This window comes from Ambystoma mexicanum, chromosome 1p (genome assembly GCF_040938575.1).
Source record: "Ambystoma mexicanum isolate Mex_15411 chromosome 1p, UKY_AmexF1_1, whole genome shotgun sequence".
Lineage (NCBI taxonomy): Eukaryota > Metazoa > Chordata > Amphibia > Caudata > Ambystomatidae > Ambystoma > Ambystoma mexicanum.
The window spans coordinates 124000622-124020190 of NC_090921.1; the positions used below are offsets into that span (position 1 = coordinate 124000622).

General features: G+C 46.1%; 1 protein-coding gene across 1 annotated transcript in view; it reads left to right on the forward strand.

Annotated features, from left to right (window-relative positions):
* LOC138457973 (IgGFc-binding protein-like) overlaps positions 1–19569 on the forward strand; it is a 344303-nt gene that overhangs the window by 89225 nt on the left and 235509 nt on the right. Inside the window, exons 8-11 of the mRNA XM_069607205.1 lie at positions 73–173; positions 9816–9894; positions 11656–11802; positions 14325–14584. Of these exons, the coding sequence (XP_069463306.1) occupies positions 73–173; positions 9816–9894; positions 11656–11802; positions 14325–14584 (587 nt within the window). The remainder of the gene's footprint in view (positions 1–72; positions 174–9815; positions 9895–11655; positions 11803–14324; positions 14585–19569) is intronic.

Below are 19569 nucleotides of genomic sequence, written 5' to 3' on the forward strand. Positions count from 1 at the left end.
TGAGGTTTATGCAACAAAGGTCTCTGAACTCATTTTGTCCTGTTTCTTTTGTGTCTCTCTTATTGGGTCCAGCAGGTGGTGCTATGGGGGCCGCTTTGTTCAGTTTGTCTGGGAACCAAGGGCAAGAATGGAAGAGAGCAGAAGTGACGTACACGGGGGTCTCTGATGTCCAGGTACTGTACGTCCAATCTATTTCCATTGGCTGTCATTCTGTGCTCTTCTGTCCCCTTACAGGCTACCACTCCATAGCCTTGCAAAGTCGAAGCACTTTCCAACTTCATTCTATGCTGGGTTTATTCCAATCCTGCCCTTTTATGGGGTGTCAAGCTCTATTCAGCCACCACCCTCCCCACTTAATACGCTAGATCTGTTCCAGGTCTGCCCCATCATGTGCTAGCAAGCTCCATAAAGGTCCTGCTCAATTTAACTTACTTCGATGAGATTGTCAACATCCTCGTCTCTGCATGAACGGTAGCGATCAACCGGGGGCTTTGCCACCTACGAGTTCCCGTTCTCCAGCATGACTTGTTGTTATGGTCCTACTACAACGGCTGAAATTAAGAGGAAGAGCCTCTTCAAGGCCTGCGCACAATGTGGCCTCAAAAACGTGTTCATGGATGACCTTCACAATGAGTGCCTATACTGCCTTCACCCACACCATGTCATCAAGGATTGTAACATCTGTCAATCCTTTTCTAATAAAAACTCTGAGTGATGGTCACTGCAGGTTGGTCTCTTGGATCGACGATGCTGGGGGGGCCTCTGACACTGCCTCAGTATGGAGTCATGCCTCACTCAGGCAGTGTAGACCTATCCAGCGACCCACTTCTAGTAAGAGGTCAAGATCGCATGATGAGTCAGCCGTAAGGAGCTGTAAAAAGGCACATAAAGAACCTTCTAGACACAGCCCAAGGGCACCATCAAAATCTTCTTACAAATCATCGGGACCATCAATGTGCAAAAACAGTGAAACTTCATTGATGTCCTACACAGACAAAGGTAAGACTACTCAACTACGGGCACACCGTCCATGCCTTCATTGACGATGCCCGCAGTGCTGAAGTTCCTTACCTGGTTGACCTCCACAAAGACCTTGTTGGCAACATTGTTGATGACCACAAAACCCTTGTCAAAGGCTCCTGCCAAAACAATCTCGTCGGCGTCCTAGCCGACCTCCTCTATGACTAAGACTTCATTGTGTAGGACCCTCCCCCCGTCGACGAAGGCAAAACCGTCGACAGCTGAAAAAACTCCTTCATTGGTGTCTTCACCTACAGTGAGCGCTTCCCATGATCCACAGGGTGTACAACCCTCTGCGCTGGCAGCTCTTCCACAACCACCTGACCCCCTGGCGATAGTTGGAGCTGCAAAGCTGCAGTCTCCGGCTTTGGGGACTCAATTGAACCCAGTACTATTAAGTATGTCCTCAGAGGATGAAAACGAAGGGAAATTCTCGCCTTCCTGCCCTCCTCATCCTCCTGATGTGCCTCCACCAAAGGTCAAACACACACCAAAGCCACAGGGGATGCCAATGCCAAGAGAGGAGCCTCTACCACCTATCAGGGTATCACCTCCACAGACACCAGCAAACAGAGATCTCTCTCTGGACATTCTTAATATATTAACCACTCTAGTGTCCACCCTGCACCAAAGGTTGCCGGCACCACCCCCACCACCACCACTGTCGGAACCATTGTCGCCTCTAGAGCCAAGATGCCTAGCTAGTGGTGTTTCTGGATCTCCTTGCCCAGCTAGGGAGCACCAGCAACTGCTAAAGCATTTGCAATTAACTGATACCGACACTGATCGTGACATGCAAGACGGTCAAACATCCGTCCATACTACCGACACAGATGAGTATGATGACATCCCAGCAGCTGGTAAACCAGAGGAGATCCACGCCACAGACTCACCTCCCGATGAAATCGGTTGTTTCCATGCCCTAGTGGGCAGAGCAGCAACGATTTCTGGTGTCTCGCCAGAGGAACAGAGGAAGGACAGTCTCCTTAAGAAAAGGAGGGAACAACACAGGAAGTCTGTATTGTCGATACCACTCCTAGACGTGGGTGGAAGGCCTCATAATCATGACCCATCCTTCCACGGCGCCAGCCAAGAAAGTTGGGTTCGACAAAAAATAAAAGATCCGGGACTCTGCGCCTATCTGTCTGCGCGTGCAACCCACACCTGATTCAGTGGTGTCTAGCAGCCCGCAAACGATTCACCAACCCATCTTCATTATGCTTCGAAAACGCTTAAATACCATTAAGGCAGCAAACGCCATGGCCATACTCGCCAGATATGACCATGAGTTGTGGTTCAAGTTGGGACCTCTTCTGAGGGTGAGGCCACTTTGGACCATGCCATCGCAGTGTTCGTAGACATCTCTGATACTGGATTTTGCCAGCTTGGGAACAGGGCTGTGTTGAGAAGACAGGGATGGTTGAAAGCAACAAACATCCATTCAGAGATGCAATCCAAGGTGGTGGACATGCCATTTGATAGCGTAGAACTCTTTGCCATAATGGTGGATGAGACCCAGCCGTCTATAAAAACAGACACAGACACTGCCCGCTCTCTGGGCATACTACAACAGATGCGCCCGTCCTTTTTTGATTGGGAAAAACCCAGTCCTACAGAGGTTCTCGATGCTGAGGCAACACCTCGCAAACCCAGCCCTGACCCATCCCAGGGTCCCTTCCTCCCACTTCAGCACCCCAGTGGGAGGCCAGCTAGCAGAATATGTCCAGGAGTGGAGAAGCATCACCTCTGACGAATGGGTGCTCTCCCTCATCCAGCAGGGGGATACACTGGAGTTTGTGAAACCACCACTAGACATTCCTCCGCTCAGAGAAGCTTCTTCATCAGATCCAGCAGAAGGTACAGGCATTGCTGTCCAAAGGAGCAGTGGAGAAAGTCCCAGTCACACAGCAAGGATCAGGAGTCTGCTCCAGATACTTCCCGTTAAGAAGAAAGTTGGGGTTGGAGGCCCATTTTAGACCTAAGGGTACTAAACAAGTTGTTAAAAGCACAGACATTTTGTATGGTTACGCTGCAGCAGGTCCTATCTCAACTGCAGCAGGGAGAGTTCCTGGCGTACCTTGACCTAGAGGACACGTACTTTCACATCCCTAGTCACCACTCACACCACCACTACCTGCGGTTTGTAGTGGCTGAGGTCCATTATGAATTCAAAGTTCTTTCTTTTCAGCCTACGGTCAGCCCCATGAGAGTTTACCAAATGCCACGCTCCAGTGGTAGCACATCTATGCTGACTGGGCATTCTTGTCTACCCATATCGAGAAGACTGGTTGGTAAGTGTGCGATTGTACACCATGGCTGCACATAGCAAGTCTTCAACCATCCGCGGTTTGCAGTCCCTCAGCTTCTCAATCAACTTTCCAATGTCATGCCTCATTACCGTGCGGCAGGCATTATACTTGGCTACAAACCTCGACACACTACCCTGCTCAGCAACTTCGACGCAGGAAGGGGTGCCCATCCTCCTCCGCAAGGTGAACCAACTTGCCACTTCAGCGGCTGTGTCAGTCTGCAGTTACAAGTCCCTACTAGGCATGATGTCCTCGTGCATCCTCATGCTCAACCACTGCACATGTGCCCTCTACAGGTAGCGTTCCTAGACGCTTGATGGGTACAAGTCTCAGGATCCTGGGAGCACCACATTCCACGCATACAGCAGTTCAGTAACAGTCTTCACTAGTGGTCCAGCAAAGCCCACCTGGTCCAGAGTGCAGCCGCCAGGCAGCCCAATCACCAAATCACTGGTACCAGGGATGCCTCTCTAGAGGGCAGGGGAGACCACTTCAGACACCTTCATGCCAGGAGTCCCTGGACAGAGGAAGAAAAGCTTCTTCACATCAATCTCCTGGAACTGTGGGCTGTTTTCTGGGCACTCAAATCCTTCCTGCCGCGACTCTGTGGAAAGGTTGTGCAGATGCTCACTGACAATGCGAACAAGGAGGTACAAGGACGCCACTCCTGTCATCAGAGGCGCAATCCCTCTGACACTGGGTGCTACTACACCAGATGGTCCTGTTTCCTTTTCACCTTGCAGGGGTCCAAATACCACAGCGGACTCACTCAGCAGAGTGCTCCGCTCATGCCACGAGTGGGAATGACAGAACAAACAACTTTAAAGATGGGGCACCCTGGATATAGACCTATTTGCAACCTTCAGCAACAAAAGATGTAAGTCCTTTGCCAGCAGGTTTCCCCATCACCAGAGCCTAGAGATGCCTATGCATTCCCATGGGAGGGGAAGTTTCTGTATGCATTCCCACCGATCCCTATAGTGGCACGAGTGATAAGCATCTTCAGACTGTATCGGTGCAAACTAATATTAGTAGCCCCTGCATGGCCACAATAGTTTTGGTACTCAGACCTTCTCGCTCTCTCATCAGCGACCCCAATCAATCATGATTTGCTATCCAGGAACAAGGAGGAAGTGCTTCATCACTACCTGGCCTCCCTCCATCTGATGGCCTGGCTCCTGTGTTCCTAGAATTTGGTTCCACCCCGCTTCCTCGAGACTGCAACGAGATCCTAGCTCGGGCCTGTGCTCCCTCCACACTCGCCTGTTACAGGAGCAAATTGAAGAGGCTCCAAATTCGGTGCAAAGCCCGCAAGTTACAACCCCAGATCATCCAGCCAGAGGACATGCTACCATACTTACGGTCTTTGGCACACGTCGGTTTTGCGCACTCCTCGATCAAAGCACACTTGGCCGCCATCTCTATGTACAATCGTGCTAATGGCGCTCCTTCATGTTAGTCGCACAGACTATTAAAGGACTTCCAAAAAGGCCAATTTCATTCCTTTTCGTTTGTCGGGTGACTAGCTGCGGCCTGGGAACTCAACATAGTCCTGTCCAGACTCATGAAACCGCTCTTTGAGCTGATGCACAGAGCAGCTCTTCAGTATCTTTCTTGGATAAACACATTTCTGGTTGCCATGATGAGTCAGCAAGATACAAGCCCTTTCCACTGATGCACCGTGCTTATCATGTGCACTAACCCTATATTTGTGCCTAAGGTGCCATCTGTTTCCACCTCATTGAGTCTGTGGTGCTTCCAGTTTTTCTTCGGTTCTCCAACTTTGCCAGCTGAGTGTTCATGATACTCTCAAGATAGTGTGCACGCTCTCAAGTATTAGGTTGCAAACACAAAGTCTTTCTATCAAATCTAGCAGCTCTTCGTGACATTTGGTCCCTCTGGAGCAGGAAGGCGCTTACCAAGCCTTCCATTTCCAGGTGGATATCAGCGTGCATCTCTTTCTGCCACCAACACGCTGGCAATCCCCTCCCTGAAAGTCCCAGAGCACACTCTGCCAGAGCAGTGGCAGTAACAATGGCATTTCTTTCTGGGATCCCCCTGCTGGACATTTGCAGGGCAGCCCCGTGGCGGTCAGTGCACACATTTACCAGATTCTACTGTGTCGACAGGGATTCTGGGGCAGACTCCAGTGTTGGCCCGTCTGTTCTTCGTGACCTGCTTGTGTGAGGTTAGTAGGTCTCCAATAGTAAGTGTTTCTTACAAGGAGCTTGTCTCTACCCGTTATGGTCATATGGTACTGCTTTGTAATCTATTCACAACATGTGAATTCATGAAAGATCCAGTGCTGGAGAAGTTATACATTACTTACCTGTAACTCCTGTTCTCCAGCATTGGTATCTTTCATAGATTCACATGTGGCCCTCCCGCCTACCCCGCTTGGCACTTCTTGGCTCATACTGCCACTCGGTCATTTCACTAAACACCGGCGAGGAGAACGGAACTCTATGGACCAGGCATGGTGACTCACACCTGAACATTGAATTTTGTGCTATTGATTGAAGGTGGTTCCCCTAACACCTAAATTGTACCAACATTTAATTTGTAAACACTAGTCCAGTTCTGAAGAAGGCCACAGGCCGAAACACGTGTCAATGTACTGGACAACTGTTATGATCGAGTATTTCCGAATTAACAATCTAGACCAGTGAATAAAACTACATATGTAAACTGGCGCAGACAGCGTGGTGGCATCTATTTATACACCACTCAAGTGCACTATGCCAAAATCTGAAGATGGTCACCAGGCCTCCTAAGGGAACTTTCCAATTGGCTGTGGGCAGCATGACCCAAAGGTGACTATACTAGAGCACAACGTGATTGAAATTTAGTTTAAGTTTGAACTGCTCTATGCTACAAGGGATTCCCAGCCTAACGACAGAGAATATTCACAGCATGTAAATGTAAAAGATACCAATGCTTGAGAACAGGAGTTACAGGTAAGTAACTTATTCATTAGGGGTGGGATAAGAGTTGGGGCAGGGATTGTGCTGGGGTTGGTGTTACAGTTGAGGTTGAGCTAATGATTAGAGTCCAGTTTGGGTTGTAGTTAGGGTTTAGATTTAGGTTAGAGATACAATTGTATTCTAGTTAGTAATCTTGAAGTTGGGGTTTGGCTTCCTCCTTAGGGTTAGAGTTTATGATTTTGGTTACAATTTCTTTTTTGTTTATGGCTTTGTTTATGGTTAGAGTTGGGGTTGAAGTTATGATTCGGGTTACGTTTAGATGTAGGTTTATGATTAAAGGTGAAATTGTATTAAGGTAGAGGTTAGGATTAGGATTAAATGTACGAGTGGATTTAGGGTTGGGATCCAGGATAAAGATGAGGTTTGGGTTAGCTTTAACTTTAGCATTGAGTTTAGAGTTCGGGTGAGGATTTGTTGTTTGGTTATGTCTGAGTTTATGGTTAGGGTTCAGATTAGGCATAGGCGCATGCATAAAGTTGATCTTGAGATTATAATTGGGGTTTGTTAATGATTATGGACAGATGTATGATTAGGGTTGGGGTTAGGTTTATTGCTCAGATTTAGGTTTTGGGTGCATTTCTCTGTACCAAAGGGCTGACTAACAATTGCAATCTGTCATCAGCACCAAAAATGCCCCAAGGATGTGGACGTCCACCTCTTGTGTTCTGTTATGTAACACCCTAGTACGGTGCAAGCTGCACAAGAGTTCCCAGACTGTTTTACTTCTTCAAGATGCTTTGGGTAGTAAGATATATCACACAGTGCCTTCTAAGAAGACGTCCTTCTGCTCAATCAACATGTAACTAAGTGTAGGTGTCCTGTGTTTTGACCCTGCAGTAAAGTCTGCCAGAATAGGTTAATTTAAGGCCCATCTTCCTTGCCCATATACTAGAAGAGCGGCCATCAATTGCCAGGCCCTAGCCCCCTGGCTCTTGCCTGTATCTAGTCAAAAACCTACTAATGTACAGTAGGGATCACCAAAACAACACCTCTTGTTGAGGAATGACCTTAGATATGGCTCTTCTTAGCCAAGAAAAAGATATGCACCTTTTGGGCAAATTCGCTAGCAAGCAGGTGGTTTTGCTTAAGCCTGCTATTGAAAGTGGATAAGGACTTTCAGCTGCTCCTTCACACTAGAACCTATATCTTCAGGTACAAAATTCAAAAGCTCATCCACTTCATCTCATCCTGTCCTAAAACTGCCTCTGTGTCAATCAAACAACAGTGTTTGTATTTTTTTATTTGTATTGAATTTTATAGTGATTGACGCCTAAGCGTTGAACATAGTAATCAATGGTACCGACACATGAGCAGATAAACCATAAAAACCAATTGATCAATGAGATAGAAGGTGGGTTTATTGGTGATATTTAAAGAGGGGAAAGAAGGACGTGGAATGCAAGGAGAGAGGAAGAGAGTTCCAATTCTTAGGGGTCAGATGAGCAAATCAGTCACACTGGATGAGACACATGGAGCACAGGGAACAACTAAGATAAAGACGGATCGGGAACACAGTGGGCAGGCTGGTGACTGAAAAGAGATTAATGAAGTAGGATATGGAGGAGCAAGACCATAGAGACATTTAAAAACAATACACAGCAAGTTGAAAAGCAGGCAATTTTCAAAAGAAAGCCAGTGCAGAGAGTGCAGTGTGGAGGAAGCAAGGCGAGATGTAGGGAGTCCAAGGAGGAGAGAGGATCAGTAGAACTGACGAGAGAAAGCTAACGAGGACATACAGAGTTTAGTAATGGGAAAGGTAAGAATCCATTGAGCTTTATCAATGTTAAATAGTTGATAGCGACAAGAACGAAAGAGAGAAGAGATATGAGTGAAAAGGATAGTAAGGAATGAAGGATGACTCCAAGATTGCGGGCATAGGGAGGAAAAGAGACATGGGTGTATTTTTGGGGGGGCATGGGTGTTTGTCTCCCCTCTTTTGTGGAATGTTACTCCACTCAATGGAGATTGAACAGTAGGGGAAAGAAAGAGAGGGGGTGGGGGGAGGAACAGTAAAAGCAAGGAAGAAAAGTGATTACTGTGAATCGATTGAAAGAAATTGACCTACCAGAGAATTGACCTAATTCCTTTCGTTAGATTTGTTTTTTTAAATGCGGGGGGAGAGCCCCGCTCCTCCCTTCTTCCCCCTACCTTAACCGATTCCCTTACCCCACCCCACATCTATATTTAATAAAAATTAACAAAAACACCTAACAAACTCGACCAAATAAATTCACTCAATTCTGAGTAGGTCAGTTTGGCATTCGATCAATTTGGGTAATACCAAGAAAAGAACCTCAGTTTTGGAGGGATTAAGGTGAAGGTAGTGAGCAGTCATCCAGGATTGAATTTCAAGAAGGCAAGTGGACAAGGAAGAGTTCATAAAATTGGTATGGGAGGGGAAAGATAGAAACATTTACAAGTCTTCCATATAGAGGTGATAAGAAAAGCCAAAGGATGAAATAATGGAACCAAGAGAAGAGGTGTAAAGAGAAAAAAGAAGTCATCCAAGAACCGAGTCTTGAGGAACACCATTTAAGAGAGGGAAGACAGGGTCGAGTGACCAGCCCAGTAAACAGAGGAGTGCCGTGAAAGTTAGCAACAGAGCCAGTTAAGGACAGAATCACGGAAACCCAGTTTGCCAAGAGAAGAGAGGTGGAGAAGAGAGGCAGATAGTGTGATCGACTGTGCCATATGTGGCCGAAAGATCAAGCAGAACAAGGAGTGAAGAAAGTTTCGAATGACGAAAGGAATGGAGTTTGTTAGTGATAGATAAAAGACAGATAAAAGAGCGGTTACTGTAGAGTGGCGTGGCGTAAAGCCAGACTGAAAGGAAGGTAGAAGAGAATGTAGTTTGATAAAAGCAGAAACTTGAGTGTAGACAATGCGTTCTAGGAGCTTAGAGAGAAAGGGGAGAAGTGATATAGGGCAGAAATTAGAAGGCATAACATAGGTTTTTAAGAATAGGAAGGATTGAGCAGATTTGTAACAGGAAGGAGCAGTGGAGGAGAAGAGCGAAGTATTGCAAAGAGCAGTGTGATAGGGCAGAATTTCAGAGTAAACTGGGAGAATAAGAGAAGAGGGGAGAGAACCATCTGGAGAAGAAGTAGGATGAACGCCAGCTACGGTGGAGGAAATATCGAATTAGAGAGAGGGCAGACGTGCAACAGAAGAGGGATTAGGATATGTCAAAGGTGCAGAAGGAGCGAGAAAAGAGGAAGGAATATAAGAATGAAGTAGAGATATTTTAGAAGTTAAAAAGTTATGAAGTAGAGATATTTTAGAAGTTAAAAAGTTAGCAAAATCATTGCAGTAACATTGCGTTGGGTGCAGAGTGGGACTAACCCATACTTAGTTTAGGTTTGGTCATTTCCTAGAAAGGTAAGGATTCTTTTGTCCATGTTGATTTGACGTCTTACCAGGGGAGTAAAGCAGTGCAGTGTTATTGGAAGGGAATGTGAGCTGAGTTGCAGATGCCTTCAATCATGTCCATCTCTGTTTGCAGTTCATCATAGAAGGTGTCTTTGGTGATGCGGGGAAGTCAGACATTGCGGTCGACAGCATCCAGGTGTCCCCGTGTGAAGGTAAGGAAATGGTGACACTGATAGCCGCTTGGAGGATGGTCAAGCTTTCTTCTTTTTGGGGGGAATGCCTGGGACTTTTTTCAATGTTCCCACCTTGCCTCCTTCTATGGCCATCGTTCATATATTGTCCGATGTAGCCAGGTCCGCAATAGGAGCAGGAGAGATGCTGCACAAGGGCTGCCCTTGTGCTCACATACAGCCAGGGACCCAGGGTCAACGAAACACACATTCCCAATATCTTCTGAACGGGTGACCGGAAATATGCGGCATGCTCTTGGCAAATAATACAGAAAATTCTGCATCAATTATTTGGCATTTAGTAGTGGCTATGTTACCTATTGATTAATTCTAAAGACTAATTCTGAGCTTTATACATCATGTCGATTGTACATCATGTCCCTTTTTTACGCAGTTTCGAATCCCGGCCGGGCCAAACTCAGCCTTTCATCATTCCGAGGTCGATAAATGAGCACCACACACCGTGGGTAATAATAAGCAGCGCTCAGATGCCTGAGGGTTCGTAGCGCTTTATAAATGCGAAATTATTATTATAATTATTATTATTATTACATTCACATTATCTGTGCTGACAAGAACTCATGGCTCATAGACCTGCAGCGACGGGCTAGAGCAGAGTTGACTGTCCTGAGCGAATACTCGCATAGATACACAAACACCAAGCAGGATGTGCTTCTCCAATGGGAAGAGGCACTTATAAAGTTATTAAAAGCGTCCGATGACAAATCCCCCTCCCCCCGAAGATGTTCCTAAGAGACATCAGATTATAGCACCTTCGGGGCACACATACTGATTGTAGTGAAGATTGGGATAGGCAGGTTTCATCGCAGGAGATTTGGTCGAAGCCAAATCCATCGATTTCTTTTCGGCTGAATTTGGCCACAAATATATGTGGGGGGTGGGTAAAGGTACTAATTAAGTTGTGGGGGGTAACGAACAGTTGCGGGGGGCAGGCCAGATGCATAACGAAGCGCTTTACTGATGTATGCAACAGTACAGATGCATAACGGAGCGCTTTTCAGAGGTAACAACAAAACAGATATACAGAGGGGCGTAGGACACAGAGGGGCACCGAGGAGGGGTACAGCCGTACTGGGTGGCGAGGAGGAGAGGGACGGGCGGCATCTAGTAAGTCGGGTGGTGGGAGGTGCGATGTGATGGCCTAGGTGGCGAGGAGGAGAGACTCCTTGAAGAGGTCGGTTCGAGTTCTTTTCTGAATTGTAGTAGTGTTGGGGTGAGTCTGATGCTTCTTCACTGGCAAGATCCATCCTCCTGTATTTCCATTTCCTTATGCCCCGCCCCCTTTTACTACCAAAGTCTATTGCCTCTGTGTTCAGTTTTTCATGGAATATTATCCCTCTTTCACAAGTGGGAATAGGTGGTAAACTCTGATAGCAAAAGACGAAGCTAGAAAAGGGAATTGAAACCTAAATGATCAATGCCCTCCTGTTCATATGCTGGCATACTTATGGCACCTTTTGTTGCTGGGATGGGTAGGCTATTTGCATATCAGTGTATCATGGGCTTATTTCAGTGTATCCTATAGATGTTGACTAAACTACCTGCATTCCAGTCTATAGTGTGCATTTTAATATGCTGTCACTATATACTCACTGCACATTTTATATTTCAATTTGCAAGAGGTTCAATCGTAATATATAAGAACATACTGATTTTGTTACCACAAATGTCATATAAAATATACTTCATAATTGTTTTTAATTTTTTCCATTTTTCGTGCAGACATCTTTCTCGATTGTGATTTCAACAGCAACGAGAAGCCATTTTGTGACTTGATTCAGTCCAAAAATGATAACGGAGACTGGAGCAGATCCAATGTGATACACCCGCCAGGATCAGGGACCGCCCCGGGGGACTACCCCGATGCAAGTAAGACTGAAGAAAACACAATCAAGGAAATTCTAGATCCATTCTGCAAGATATAGCTAAACAGATGCGTTTCTGATAATTGGGTGCAGTGCAGGGCCACATTCCCAAGTGACAGGGCAAGTGGGCGCCTCACACATAATATCTGCCTCCTTGGCTACCCTTGTGGATACTCGTCCTCCACGTGCTTCCTCTCGCTTCCACTCTTTCTCTCTTCTTGCTCCACTTGCATGCAATTCTCTTCCTGGTACATCGAGAAAAAGTCCTCACGGATTTGTTCAACACCAGACTAAAAGCCTACCTCCTCGCGTCTGAGTTACCCTCTTAACCTACCTCTCATCCACCTGCTAGCTAATTATTTTCCCCCACCTCTAACCTACCTCTTTCTCACCTCCTCTGCCGCCATTGTAGCACTTCACCCATCATGGTCACATCCCGAACACAGCTGGCCGTACCGCCTACCTTCACTTAAAAATGTACAGTGTTGGTTGTCCTTATTCTGCGTATGGCCACTTATGTATTGCTCCCAATGACTGTTACATATCCTCCCGTCCACAACCTCGTCAGAATGTCCCATGAGCTCACCCCATTGTATGAAGCTCACTGCAACCCGTCAAATCTGATCTCTTATCTATTGTACTTTCTTTTGTGATGAAAAGAACATTGTTCCTCCTGTATATAAATAAATGCATGAACTAAATAAATAGTTGTGGTGCCATGACATCACCCTAATGCCCCATCTCAGTAAAAGGACAAAGGGCCTCATTACACGGTAGGCGGTGAGCCATGGCGCTATTAGCGCCATGGCTCATGCCGGTAAAATACCGGCACCGCCTTGGCGGAAAGGGGATTTACTGCCCCATTCCAAGGTTGGAGGGGCGGTAAATCCCCTTTCCGCCATTGCCCTTCCCCATTCCCATTTCTGCCCCATAGGGCTCTATGGGAGTGGGGAAGGCGCTAATTACGCCACCGCAATTTTGCGGTGCCGTAATTAGCTCCGAGGTCCCTTAGCGGGTTGGATTTTAACGCCTGCAAGAAGCAGGCGTTAAATCCTCCAACCCGCAAAGGGACCTCGTAGTACGGCGGTAAGGGTTAACGCTCACCGTTGCCATTAACGGTGACCGTTAACCCTTACCGCCGTCCGTGTAATGAGGCCCAAAGTCAAAGTTTAGGGCGGTTAGGCAAGGAGGCGGAGGGCCAGGACTGTCAGAGTAACTGTGTCTAGGGTACTTGGCAATTAAATCTAGTTATAATGCAACAACTAGACTTCTTATGACATGATAGGTTTTCATAACGCGTTTAATACCCAGAGGTTTCTAACCTGTGGTGCTCCATGTCGTCTTGCTTCCAAGGCAAGCACGTTGCCCCTGAGCTATCCTCCCGAGACTTATGCCCTGAAAACATGATAGAGAGTGTCACTTAAAACAGCAAGGAGCTCATGTTGGCTTATGTGTAACATACACAAAATGCATAAAAGCCTTGTGTAAAGCATTTACGCATTTTGTTTACATTACACAACATTTTCATTCATTTGTAGGGTGGGAAGGAGGGGTGGAGTGTAACATACGTTTCCGCTGCTCCCTTCCTCTCCATCATACCATGGGAATCCAATGTAAACGCTGCCTGCTATGCTTACATAGCAGGCAGCGTTTTCTCAGTTTACACGGCAGAGTGCAAAATGGCAGTATAATATAATTGTTCTTTTAATACCAGCGAGTGGCTTCTAAGCACGGGATCAGGATTCAAACCTCTGTTGCGCTGCATTGTCTTGTTTCCAAGCCACTGAGCTACAAGCATGCACACAACCTTTTTGCCCTCCCATTTTGTAGTCCGCCATGCAAATGAGGAAACTTTGGCGGCAGGGACCTGTGTATGCTTAAGTGTAAACATAACATCTCCTTGCCGCTAAAATATGGCAAACTCCAAAATGAGCCCCTAAATGGAGCTCATTTGAATAAAATGAGTAATTTGGTGGTGGAGTGCATTTACATGTTGACATACACGCAGGCGGCTCCCTGCCGCTAAATTTTCATAATTTGCATGTCAGAGTACAAAAGTGCATGTGCAAAGTGAGTAAATGTGCAATACCTTCCAAGACCCCCTGCCAAGCGGGTCCTTTCTTTGTAAGTTCACTGTGTGATGATGTGTGATGATGAACAACCTTAATGAGAGTCTGTAGTGTAGCTGTGACAGTGAGTTGGGAAATGTTGTTTTTCTGAGCATAACAGGTGCATAAGTAAGACGAAGCCGATGATTTCTTCCAACCCATCACGTGATTCTCTCCCGGTTTTTAAGCAGGTTTTAGTGTAAAACCGACACAGTTTGTTCCTGCAGTCAAACAATATGCCTGCAATATGCCTGCAATATGCCTGGAACTGAACCCATTTATTTGTAGGTAGCTTGCAAAATTTGGCCACCCCAGTGATGAATCTGGGTCTTGCTGTGAAATAGGAATGACCTCTGCTTACCCAGCATGCTGCTGCACATTGTTCCTTCACTGACTTGCCCTCTCTTTTTCTCCACAGAGGGGTACTACATTTACCAGAATGCCAATGCCTTTGGTAAAGGGGGCTCTGCCAAGCTGGAAAGCCGTAAAATCTGTGCCAATACTGAGGTCTGCGTCGAGTTTAACTACTACATGTATGGGTTTTCAAACCCTGAGCTGAGGGTCCTGAAGAAGAGCGCATCAGAAGAACAGATCATCTGGAGAGCGAGCGGCATTCAGAGTCCCACCTGGCTCAAGGGATTGGTCACCATAGAAAATGGAACCCAACAGCCAATGCAGGTAATGTCTAAGTGAACGTAGAGCTTCAACTCCACACTTGCAAAGAAGGCTGACCTCCAAGGAAGGAACATTCTATTCTGTTGGGGAATTGGGGAGTATAAATAGACTGGGAGACCCCCGAGAAAGGAACATTCCATTGGATTGGGGGTATATATATTTATTTATAAAAGTGAACATTTGTGGTTTTGTGGCTTGGCGAAGCATTGTTCCTTATACACTTCAATTCCACACCGTTTCACCAATCTGCACCATATTTTGCATAGTTACCTGTTAGGATATTCCGTACATCACTGGCTACATGACATGTGGACACCCCATCCTTTCCCCGGATTTTCAGCAAAAGTCAACATTTGTTTGTCGGTTTGTGGCTTGGTGAAGCGTTGTTCCTTATACAATGCCACACCGTTTCACCAATCTGCACCAAAATGTGCATAGTTCCCTGTTTGGACCCACCGGACATTACTGGCTACATGACATTTGGACAGCACCTTCACACATGAGACGGTATCCTGAAATCGGTAAAACATCAGCGTGGCTGTAGAAGGACCGGTCTCGACATGAGGAATAAAACTCGACCATGTTTCAAGGCCCTCGGATGCACCGATTGCGATATATTTTCAGCGCAATGCACCGCAACAAACTGCACCATGCCAGGGTGAGGTGACAGATGGGGAGAGAGCACAGACGGTCCTAGTATGCAGCAGCACACCAACTCTCGCCTCCCCCCAACATCTGCTCTGGGGGATGCCAGCCAGCCACACGTGCCCATTTTCACTGCAGTTTACGTCAGGGTGCAAAGCAAATCAAGCGATAAGCGAATCCGAACAGCAACCTACAGGATTATTGATTTTCAACAATTGATGAGAGTGTTGTCATGTATGTCAACAGAACCCGTTGGGAGAACGGGTCATTTTTGCTAGTATTTATATCGTGCCAACTTAGCTACAAGAGAAATGTGGTACTGTGTAAGAAGGGCGGAGGGGGAACATAGATTTGTGGGGAAAATTAGATTGTGTACATGTATGTGAGGAAAGTTGATGGGACAGCAGCAGGTCTTTGAAGCTAGGCCAATATACTGGGAAAATCTGGGCTGAAGTCTAGGATGTGGTTACTCCCTGATGCGTTGTGTTTTGAGCAGCTCCAGTCCTTTGGTAATTACAGGTGTGATGAGTGGTGCAATGTTATTCACAGTCACGGGACTTGGGACTAATTATTCTCCTGGAGATCAGTTCGGTCTATGCTTTGACTTCTAGTGCTGTATTGGCAGCCGTAGGTGGTCGGTTTCTCTCCTACGTACATTGCAGAAATGGCAGCCACTGCATTTTCGCGCATGCAGCTGGTCTTCAAGATGATGGATCTTACAGCAGCAGCTCGCCTAAGCTGATCAGGGCAGGAGTTATGCTCTCAAATGTTCGCAGTCCTCTTACTGGGTGAGCAGGTGCATGAAGATGGTGTCTGGGATGCCGGCATGGTCGCCTTTCCTACCATCTAGACGTCAGAATCTAAACTCAGATTCTGGTACCTATGGGTCTGAGGAGCAGAGAGATCTGATATCATGCCATCTGGGCACTCTACGAGATGTGATATTTGTTGGACAGTATCAAAGCTAAGAGCTTTTGTGCTGGTTGAGATCTGGGACATAAATACTTCCAGGATCATCTCATATAGTTTTTACGCTGGTCAAGTGGCACAGCGTGTAGAGCGCTCGCTTTACATCCGTGGAGAGCCTGCTGACGCAGGTTCGAATCCCGACAGGGCCAAACTCATTCTTTCATCCTTCCAAGGTCGATAAATGAGCACCACACACCGTAATGGTAATAATAAGCAGCGCTCAGATACCTGAGGGTTCGTAGCGCTATATAAATGCCAAATTATTATTATTTTGCCTTGTAGTAATCCCTGTATGCGCATACACACAAGAGTCATAATCTTTGTAGATAAGTATTAATTTTTCTTCTGTCGTTATATAAACCGCAGTTGGGCATTGATCGCACAAGATTGGATGAGTGAGAGGCACACTTTTAGTCAATATCACTAAACAATGGGACTTTTATTGATCAGCTTCCTTGGATTGTGGGCTGAATCGCTGATCTCAGCCTGCATTCCACAGAACCCGCAGAGTGCCTCCCCTGCCCCGCCATCCATCTGGTCCCCACCCTCCGTTCCCTTTAAGAAAAAATATTTTTCAACCCCCCTCCCCGACTTACCTGATTGTTGCAGCAGCAGCACCTGCTGTTGCCGCAACAGCTTCCATTTATTTCACTTTTTCAACCGCCATAGAAATGGAAGAGGGGCTCCGTACGGAGCTCCCCCTTCCACAACCATTGCAGCTATCTTTGCACAGGATTTTCATTCAAAGAACAGGACGCGCGCAGCATATCGTTCATAGAACAACATTTTATATTTTTTTAACACCCCAGCTTACCTCTTTGGTAAGCGTTAGTAACGCATTCCATGGGCTATACCAGGGGTAAACGTCCCGGTGCCGTCGTTAAATGCCCTTGCTTCGCTCGGCCCTTTAACTTGGGCTGCCGGGCCATTTACCCCCAGTATAGCCCGTGGAACGCGTCACTAATGCTATAGTCTAACATGCAACTAGAGCCTGGCTTTATAGAGCGAGTTAGAATATTGCAATGCAGGGAGGGAAACACGGGAGAATGGTTTAAGAGAAAACATACACATGTGCTTACAAAATGGTGTCTCTTTGGAAGTAAATGCCTTCACGTTCTTACAAAGGGATCTCGACCACATCACCACCATCCTAATCATTCTGAAAGTTATCTGTAACTCCTAAAAGGCAACCTCCTAACTTTCCAGACAAACATAATACCTTGGACAGTGCATGCACGCTCCTCCAGGAGCTAGACCATTGCAAGGCTGGAAACTCAACTAGCCTGCAGGGAAAAGCCCAGGAAACATTCTTTTCTCATGCTTTACCCCGTCATACTGAAACGCCATCCTGGTGGTAATCAGGACCCCTCCAATGCTCCTCAATTCTTGAACACCGCGGCGCCGCACTCCAGGTGGACTTGCGCCATGTAAACCCCAAACACAAGTACAACCACAAGTTAGTGGTGCCCAGAGGGTGTCAGTGTGTCGAATCCCCTTGAACGACTCTTGGGTCTCACCAGCAAATTGCACGGCCCATGTTCAAGACTTAAATCCTATATGAAAACGCCCTTAATCAAAAATTACAATACTCAAAAACTATACTGTATGTGAAGAGTTAAAGGACCATGGTCCACACAGATGTTTTTATGAAAATGCAGAATATTTACTAATTATACCAAAAAGTACAGAGATAGAATGGGTAAATAGGGATCAAAATAATCTTAAATGTTTTAAAGTAAAAGAACAATGTTGATATTTTAACAATAATCCAATTGGGATAAAGCATAAAATAACTGATTTAATAAATAGTTAAAAGCTTAAACGAGGAATCCCCTTCAGTGACTGTCATTGCAGTTGCCTGGTTGCACCTGTTGTCGTATGTATAATTTCCTAGCCCACCATAATGATGATGGAGTGGCAGTATTTTGGATCAAAGAATCTTGCCATGGAGGCGCCATGTTCCCATTGGTGGACAGCATACCTGATGGGACATCTGTGATAATTAAAAGTCTTTTTTCCCATCCATCATTAAGGGAGCAGATAGCTCACTTTGTTCACTTTGCTCTGCGAAGATTTGTGGGCAAAGCATAGTGTGACCAGATTTCCAAGACAAAAAACTGTGACGGCCAACAACACAAAAGAAGGACTACCCCACACCCTCCACGCCCCGCCCCCATCCCCCATTTGATGCAACCTACCTAACCCTCCATTCCAAAGTAGCTGTATAAATTGTGCTGTTTTGTGTACCTGTAGCCACATCACACACTGATGACTGGAAAAAAGATGCAACAAATGTCTCCCTTTACTGATATCATGCCTTTAAAATATTTTACTAAATCACAATTTATATTTATATACTTAAGTATACATGCTCCTGGTGCTGCAATTTCGGTTGCAGTTCCACATGTTGCCACCAAAGTCCTCACAAGCCTGCTAAAATGTGCAAAGTGATGCCTGCATGGTCTGGGGGCATTCCCATTTGATACTTCAGTTGTGAGAATAGAGAACCAGAAATGTAGTCATGTTATAATGTTCTGTGTGCCTCATTGTCAAGGGAGTTAGGGTGTGGTTGTTTAATACTAGATACCTAAAGCAAGTGTGCCACCATCTACACAGGGCATTGTTTCATTACCCAGTAGCAGAGACCAGAGACTGGAGACGTTCGCTCTATATCCCTTTACTCCCTTCACTTAGATAATTCAGGGTTGGCCAACTCTGAGTCTCGATGGCTAGAATCCTGAGGGGTTTTCATGATATACCTCATTAATATTAATAAGGAAAAATGTGCATACATTTAGAATCATTGTATGCTAATTAATCTCATGGATATTAATGAGGGGTATCCTGAAAACCTGGCATGGATCCAGGCCTGGAGTTGGATAACCCTTACTGACTGACATTGGGCCTTAACTTAACCCTTAAATGCGGCGGTAATGCTATTACCACCGCATTTAAGGGTTGGCCCAATCAGGAGTTGGGGGTTAAGCTTGTTGCTGGAGGTAAAAATCTCCATTTAACACCCGTTTGCAAATTGCACCGGACCAAGTAGCGGTAACGCTAATTGCGTTGGCGGTATCCCGGCTCAATTAGCACCGGGATACCGCCAACCTTGTGATGAGGCCCATTCTCTCCTACTCACCTTCCTCTTCTCATGCCTGTCATTCTCGATTACGCATTTCTCCCCTTCCCTTCCTCTATCCTCATCTTCCTAGAATGTAGGTGTTATTTCCGGTCGTTCTGAGTTGTGTCCATTGGTCGCCTTCTCAGTTACCAGCACTCTTATTCTCAGTCTTGACCACTGTTCCACTTTGCTGGCCCATCTTCGAACCTGCGTCTTGTATCCTCTCCAGTCTGTCCTTAATGTAGACCTTCAT